This window comes from Brassica oleracea, chromosome C6 (genome assembly GCF_000695525.1).
Source record: "Brassica oleracea var. oleracea cultivar TO1000 chromosome C6, BOL, whole genome shotgun sequence".
Classification (NCBI taxonomy): Eukaryota; Viridiplantae; Streptophyta; class Magnoliopsida; order Brassicales; family Brassicaceae; genus Brassica; species Brassica oleracea.
The window spans coordinates 30,708,825-30,717,400 of NC_027753.1; the positions used below are offsets into that span (position 1 = coordinate 30,708,825).

At 35.3% G+C, this 8,576-nt stretch overlaps 1 protein-coding gene and 1 pseudogene across 1 annotated transcript; both read left to right on the top strand.

Moving 5' to 3' along the window:
• Positions 1–1,635: 1,635 nt before the first annotated feature.
• On the top strand, positions 1,636–2,752 carry LOC106299308 (cytosolic sulfotransferase 1-like). The gene has a single exon (XM_013735419.1). It carries the CDS (start codon positions 1,639–1,641, stop codon positions 2,617–2,619), a length of 981 nt encoding a protein of 326 aa, XP_013590873.1. The 5' UTR covers positions 1,636–1,638; the 3' UTR covers positions 2,620–2,752.
• A 3,002-nt stretch (positions 2,753–5,754) lies between these two features.
• Positions 5,755–6,717, top strand: LOC106297981 (annotated as a pseudogene).
• The last annotated feature ends 1,859 nt before the right edge of the window (positions 6,718–8,576 follow it).

Genomic DNA, 8,576 nt, shown 5'->3' on the forward strand with positions numbered 1-8,576 from the left:
AGACCAGTCATATGTGGTGAATTTGGAGAATGAGACTTGTGCATGTCGAAGCTGGCAAATGAATGGTATTCCTTGCATTATGCTACTAAGGTCATCCTTGGTGTGAGAAGAAAACTTTCTGAATTTGTTGCTCTTTGCTACACAACCTCTAAGTGGCGTGAAACCTACAGTTTTGGGATCAGACCTGTAAATGGGATGATAGAGTGGCCTCGGACCAATAGATTAGGTGTGATTCCACCACCTAATCGAAATGGCAAGCCTGGTAGGCCTAAAAACTATGATGGAAAGAAGGGAACCAATGAGACAGTGTCTACTACCAAGCTGAGCCGTGCGAACAGGGTAATGACATGCTCTAATTGCAAAGAAGAAGGGCACTACAAGAATACATGTCGGAAGGCTTTTGTTCAGAGCCCACCTAAGAAACCAAGAGGCAGACCAAGGAAATATCAAGTTAGGGTCTTGGTTAGGGTCTTAGTTTTTTAGCTATCGGTAATGTGTCTGACAATTTATTTATATGTTACAGGGACTACATTTTGGCAAGTCACAAGCTCAATCATCACAAGCTCAATCCTCACAAACTCAATCCTCACAAGATCAAGCATCACCATGGGAAGTTCCTCAATCTTCACAAGGTCAATCCTCACAAGCTCAACTATCACGATGGGAAGTTCCCCAATCCTCACAAGCTCAACCATCACAGACAACAGCGTGGGGAAGATGGTTCTTTTAGATCAATATTAAATATGCTTTTGTTGTGTGTCGTTTATGATGGTGTCTCTGTCTGAATGCTTTTGGAACAAGAACTACCTTTTTTTTCTTCTCTTCCTGCTGTTTTAATTTGAAACTCTCAATGAAGATAGTGTTGGTTATTATCTTTGTGTTTTCATCATGTTGTTTATCTTGATGGTCTGTTCATTGGTGTGTTCATTTGTCCTTCTATAAACAATCAAGAAGTAAAACATAAACCTTACTGAAACATAGTCTTAAAACCTTATTGAAACTATTACCATTACATAAACAGAGTCTCCTATTAGCTATTCAAAGACAACCCATCTGCTTTGTCAAACATGATCAACACAAGACATATCACAACGCCTAAACAAACCACCAGAAAACCCACTTTCATGATCACATTCAGCTTCTTAAGTTCATTGCTCGCCTTCCTGACATCTTCTTTCAACTTTTCCTCCACGGTTTTCATGCTTTCGATCTCCATTTTAATTTTCATAACATCTGATGCAAAGCACTCAACTTTTGGCAATGCATCTTGAACCTCTTCATGTCAGTCAATCATAAGTTTCTTAATAAACTAAAAAAGTCAACAAAAGTTCACGGTTTTATTGGCTAGCTCATATGTCCAGGTTTCTTTTGGCAATTTCCGCAAAGTTCAGTGTTTTTTTGGCCGAATTCTCGATAGATATTGGTTCATTTAATATTATACTATTATTTATATTAATAATTTTTGAAAATCCTTTTCATGCCAGAGGTGCTACGTTACAAAAGAAAGAGATATAATAAAATATCAATAAACCACCAATCAAGACATCTTTTTTTTAGCAACCAGTCAAAACATCCATCCATTTTATAAAAATGGTGATATTTGCTTTTGGACTTGAAACCGCAAGCTCACAAAAGAAAATGAATGAGAAGGAGCTTCCCCCGCACATGAGGGAAGACAACTTAAGCGAAGAAACCAAGACTCTAATCTCTTCACTTCCTTGGAACAAAGATTTTATAGGGAACCTCTACAACTACAGAGGATGTTGGTACTACCCCAACACTCTCCAAGGTGTCCTGAATTTCGAGAAAGGCTTCAAGCCTCAAGAAACCGATATAATCCTCGCTTCTTTCCCTAAATCAGGCACCACTTGGCTAAAAGCTCTCACCATCGCTCTCTTTGAGAGATTGAAGAACAGTAGTTCTTCTGATGATGATGATCTTCACCCTCTTCAGTCCGATAATCCTCATGGCATAGTACCCTTCTTTGAGTTCAATCTGTATCTCAAAAGCTCAACACCTGACCTGACCAAGTTCTCATCTCCGAGGGTGTTCTCGACTCACATGCCATTCCACACGCTTCGGTTACCCCTCAAGGACTCTCCTTGCAAGATCGTGTACGTGTGCAGGAACGTGAAGGACGTGTTGGTATCGCTATGGCATTTCAGGTGCGCTCATCTTGAAAAAGAAGTAGACATGGAGTCTTTGTTTGAGTCGTTATGCGAGGGAGTTGGCTCTTTTGGACCGTTTTGGGAACATGTATTGAGCTATTGGAGGGATAGCTTGGAAGATCCTCAACATGTTCTGTTCATGAGGTACGAGGAAATGAAGTCAGCGCCCTCTGCTCAGGTTAAGAGACTTGCGGAGTTTTTGGGTTGTCCATTCACTGAGGAAGAAGCAGAACACGGTTCTGTGGACAAGATCGTGGAGCTTTGTTCTCTGCGTAATCTAAGCGGTATGGAGGTCAATAATTCAGGAAAAACTTTCAACAATGTGCCTTACTTTACTTTTTTCCGCAAAGGAGAAGTGGGTGACTTCAAGAACCATCTGACTCATGAGATGGAAAACAAGATCGACATGATCATCGAGGAAAAATACAAAGGCTCCGGTTTGAAATTTTGAGTGTTGTTTGTGCTTTCCTTAAATGAATTCTCATGAGTGATGGGTGATTTGTGCTTTCCTTTAATGAATATGCACTCATGTCAATTTGTACTTTCCTTTAATGCATATATGAACTAATGATAACAGGAAATTCATTACCGACTGATTTGAAAATTTTAATTTGTTAATGTAGGGGTGGATTGAGTTTATTTTAAATGAGACGAGCGCGGGGTAGACCCAACAATACCAACCAACCTGTAAATTGTTTTTAAAAAAATCGTATTTAAATTTATTTTTATTATTAATTTGTATTATCCACGTGTTTCGCATGTTATCAGTGTGGGGATCCCACAGGTTATCCACAAATTTGGTATGGACAGATGCAGATTTAAGACTTTTTCTTCGTTATGTAGATCAAATTTTTGAATTAAAAATGACTTAATCTGCAGTTGACTTAATCTGCAGTTGACTTAATCTTTTCCACATTCATTTGTTTTGTTTACTCATCTCTCTCATAATCAACTTAATATATAGTCTAAAGTTCCCACTTTCATACGATATTTTTTCTGAGAAAGACTTTCATACCGAAATTATGCAATTCCTTTAACATATTTTTGATTGTTTGTTATTCTTTTTGTTTTAAACATGTAACTTTATTGATATTAAATCAATGTAATAGATTACATGAAACATAAGATACATCAAACATGTTGTTGAAAGGAACTTTTAATAGAGATAGCAGTAATATGATGTTTCCTAACACATTCGTAGGATAGGCTGATTCGTTACATTTTCTCCACTTCGTTCTCGGTCTTGCAAGATCTTTTTTGTGGCTCTCAATCTTTGTGAGTAAATGCATTTTTCTTCTAAGAAGATCATTGGATCCGATCTATCTGTTACATCGCAATCCATTCCAAACACACCCGTTGTAGGAGATAACATGCTTTAATGTAAATTTCCATGGCATTGACATTCTTTTGCTTTGAAACCAATAAAGCCATAAATTCAACATATCTTCATAACCTAAGTGTCTTAACACTTCTTCCTTCCTCTTCAAATAATGAAACCATGGTGGCTTTAGTAACGGACGGTATTTCCATAACAATCATCGGAAAGTCACCAATCGTTCATGATAACCAACGGAGAATATCACAAACCTAACCAAAGTTGTTAGGTTTGACAAATAAACGACGCATAACGTCGGAATGAAGAAACTAACAAAACTGTTGGAAATATCTTGTTCTACTTGAATGGTGCCAAATACTCGGCTCAAACGAGAAGCCCATAAGCAGAACGTAAGACATTGGCCCATAGTGATGTTGGGAATGTCCTAAAATCATTTGTACTTACTCTAGTAAAAGTCGTAGTGTCGAGGTTTGACAATCATATAATATTAGGTGGTTATAATGTTTTGCTAGAAACCGCTTATAATCTATGAATTAAGAATTCATTATTAATATTATATGATCCTACAGGGTCACACACCTGAGCAAATTGTATCAAGTTACAATTAGTTTTAATTCAGATTAAAACGAGTTTTGGGTTAGTGAATTATGAATTCATTTTATATATATATGTGATATGTATTAATCTTGTAATACATATAAATATGCATATCTTAATGGGCAATTAAACCAATTAGTTGAATTGGTTAAAGGGTTCAGCCCATGTGACAATTAGGTCACGTATGTGTTTGATGGGTGTGGTACATATATATATGTTTATAAGATAGAAAAAGAGGCGAGGTTGTCTCACGTGAAACCCTAATAGCTTGAGATTTGATCTCGACGGCACTAGCATCCCGTATCGATCCAGTTTGTGTGCGTGTGGATACCGGTAGAGGCACGACATTTGGAGTGCTAGAATTCTCGACTTTGTTTATTTATCCTTCCGCTGCGAGTAACCAGGTATATCCGAAACTTTAAGATCTAAGTTTATTTCAGTATTAACATGAGATTCTAGGCTTATGAATTCGTAGGTGGATTTATAAATTGTTATAAACCGGTATGAATTCCTACAGTGGTATCAGAGCCTAATTGTTTAATACTGAAATTACATCTTGTTAAATCTATAATTTGGTATAGATAATAAATTGATATGCTCGCATGTTAAGAAAACCTTAATTTGATTACGGTACAAATACGCTGATTTTATATATTAGATGTATAAAGGCATGGTAATTTAGAACATTGTGGACAACCAAACGCCTGTATGGAGATATATGTTTTTGTTTGTGGTGCTCTTGAAAACTAATGCGCTTATGTTCAGAATAATTTTATTCAATATGAACATTATGATTATTGTAGTCGATTAGTTTTCACATGTTGTATTGTCTTGACTTGAACTTGCGTGTAGTTGCTGCTTGTATAAATATATTATTTACATTTTAACATATGCATTATAGTAATGCCTCAGTTATTTATGTAAATAAATATATTTAGATTATCTCGATCATATCAAAGTGTTGATATGGATTTAGATATTTATATACATGTGTATATATTGATTTGGTTAAATCAACTTATTATCGTTCTAATTGGATTAGAACTAATATTATTCAATAAATAATATATTATTTTAATTAGATTAAAATAAATAAATTATTTATAATTTAATTAAAATACATATTAGATATGTATTAGTTATATTTATATTTTATATAAGATATAAATTTTAAATATAAATTGAAATTGAATTAAAATTCGTTCCTCAATTAATTTCAAGTATTTTTGATGTCTACCCAATCTTATCAACTATCAAGGTTCGTTTCGTTGTAAGATGGGCTTGCCAAAGCAAGGTGTCTGCAATTACATGAGTGAGGTAGATGGTAACGGTTACCATATGAATATAAGAATTGTTTAATTGACTAGGCTATCAAAACGGTTTTGGGCTTAGAGACATAGGTTGGATAAGACATAAGATGTCATCTGACAACCAAGAATTATTTGTATATAATTAGCAAAGTGTTGCTTACCTAAATAGCTAAACATTCGGGCGATGAGCCAAAGCTCACTCGAATTTTAGTGAAATATGGATCTTGGATTATTATATTCATTTGAGGAAAATGTTTTAAATATAATAGGAGTCTTCTTAATTGTTAAGATTTCTCTAATTCCTGAACATCATATTAATATTTGCTATTCTTTTATTCCAGAAATGTCAACTCCCCACTGTTCATTCTCACTGCGATCTATCCTTGAGAAGGACAAATTGATTGGGTCGAACTTCCTTGAATGGTATCGAAACTTGAGAACTGTTCTCAAACAGGAGAAAAAATGACTATGTTCTAGAAAAAGTTCTTCCTGAAAAACCTAAAACCAATGTCCAACATGCTGAAAGAAATGCTTATGATAAGCATGTTAGTGATAGGGTCGAGGTGTGTTGTCTTATGTTGGCAACCATGAACTCAGATTTGCAGAAGCAATATGAGAACGTGGATTCACCAATTGACATGATCACTAGCCTGAAAGGTATGTTTCAGGAGCAAGCTCGAACTGAGAGATACCAAACGGTCAAGTCTCTCATTGAGTGCAAGCTACCAATAGATGGTCCAGTTAGTCCACATGTCATTAAGATGATGGGTTATATTGATAACTTGGCTAAGCTGGATTGTCCTATCAGCCAAGAGTTGGCGACCGATCTAATTCTACAGTCATTGCCGTCAAGCTATGATCAGTTTGTTATGAACTACAACATGAACAACTTGACTAAGACTTTGACTGAGCTGCATGGGATGCTTAAAACAGCTGACCCCAACATCAAGAAGGATACCCCAAATGTTCTTATGGTAAGGTAACAAGTTTAAGAAACAAGGTAAGAACAAAGGAAATGGTAAGTCGGGCTGGATTGCGAATCCGAGCAAGTCTGATCCTTCTCCTAAGTTTAAGCCTGGTCCTTCTAATGTTGATAAGTACCATTATTGTAATGGCCCTGGACATTGGAAAAGAAACTGTGAAAAATACTTGGAAGATCTGAAAAAGAAGAAGATTTCTGAAACGTCATCTTCAGGTATTTATGTTATAAAAGTAAATGTTACTATTTCTGATTCAACTCATTTGGTATTTGATGCCAGTTGTGGTGCTCATATTTGTGAAATATCCAGGGCCTAAACAACAGTAGAATCTTGGAGAAAAGACAAGTGAACCTGCATGTGAGAATGAAGCAAGAATTGCTGCGTTAGTTGTAGGAACATTTATTTGTCTTTGTCTTCAGGCATGGTTTTGGAAACTAAGAATTGCTACTATGTAACTGCTATAAGCAGAGATATTATTCCTTGTTTGGATTTGGAAGGATATCATTTTTCCGATTAAAGACAAGCGTTGTTTATTTAATCATTGTGATATCTTTTTGGTAGCAGTCCATTAGAGAATGGATTTTATGTTCTAGACCAAAGCATGCATGTTTATAACATTAGTACCAAGAGATTCAAGTCTAACGACATGAATCAAACTTTCTTTTGGCATTATCTTTTGGACAACATAAGTGAGAAACACATTCAAAAGCTTCATAGTGATGGACTTTTGAGCTCATTTGATTACGAATCACATGAAAAATGTGAATCTTGTTTGTTGGGTAAAATGACTAAAGCTGCTTTTACTGGACACAATGAAAGAGCTAAGAGCTTATTGGAACTTGTACATATTGATGTATGTGGAACAATGAGTATAAATGTTAGAGGAAACTATCAGTACTTCATGGTTATGTTTATATAGAAACATAAGTCTGTATGTTTTGAAAAGTTCAAAGATTTCCAGAATGAAGTACATAATAAGCTTGATAAGAAAATTAAAGCATTTTGATCCGATCGAGGTGGAAAATATTTGAGACAAGCGTTATATGATAATCTGAGAAAATGTGAAATTGTTTCACAACTCACCCCTTTGGAAACACTACAGTTGAATGGTGTATTTGAAAGGGGAAACCAAACTTTGTTAGATATAGTTCGGTCAATGATGAGTCATGCAGATCTTCCATTATCCTTTTGGGTAAACACTCTAGAAAAATATGCGTTTACTTTTACAAACCCACCGAGATCAAAGTGTTTGTTGATCGGATTGGTGTTTTCTAAAAAGAGAATTTATTTCCAAGAAGAACAGTGGGAGTAAAGTACTTCCCGAAGAAGTTCGAGAAACGCATGAGGTTAATGAAAGACATGGGACTAGCTGCACATATTCTTGGAATAAGAATCTATAGAGGTAGATTAAATAAACATATTGGATTATGTCAAGATACTTATATCGATAAGGTCTTGTACAGATTCAAAATGCATGATTCCAAGAAAGGCTTCTTACCAATGTTTCATGAGATAACTCTCAGCAAGACTCAGTGTCCATGTACACATGATGAGCAAGAGCACATGAGTAGAAACACATGTGCTTTGAGTATAAAGAGTCGATACCATTTTGATCCAGGTGAAATTCACTGGACATAAGGTCAATATTATTTTCAAGTATTTGAGAAATATAAGGATAAGTTTGGTCTATGGTGAAAGTGACGAGCTTGCTGTAAGTGGTTACAGCGATGCCAGTTTTTCAAAATGACAAAGATGATTTTCGATCACAAGTTGGTTTCATCTTTTGTTCTAATGGAGGAGCAGTGAGTTGGAAGAGTTCCAAGCAAAGAACCTTAGAATAGCCTCAATGGATGCAAATGTTGTTGATCCATTGACCAGGCCTCTTCCATGGCCTAAGTATGAGAGTCATACTGCAATCATAGATATTAAGTATCTTAAGATGTGATCTTGATTTTAGTGGGAGGCTTTATTTTTATGATATGATGTTCATATTGACATACATTTGATTATGTATTCAAACTAATGAAATTGTTTCAGATTTATTTGATTATTGAATAATTAAATAAAAGTCTCAAACTAATTTATATCATTCTTATAGGTCATCAAGTACGTGACTTGATCATGAAACCCTATAAGTGAAAGATGATATAAGTTATTTAGGTCCCTAGTCAAGGTTGTTAACATG

Bases quoted from the DNA above. Each gene is read 5' to 3' on its own strand.
- LOC106299308 (XM_013735419.1), top strand. From the start codon at position 1,639: ATGAATGAGAAGGAGCTTCCCCCGCACATGAGGGAAGACAACTTAAGC.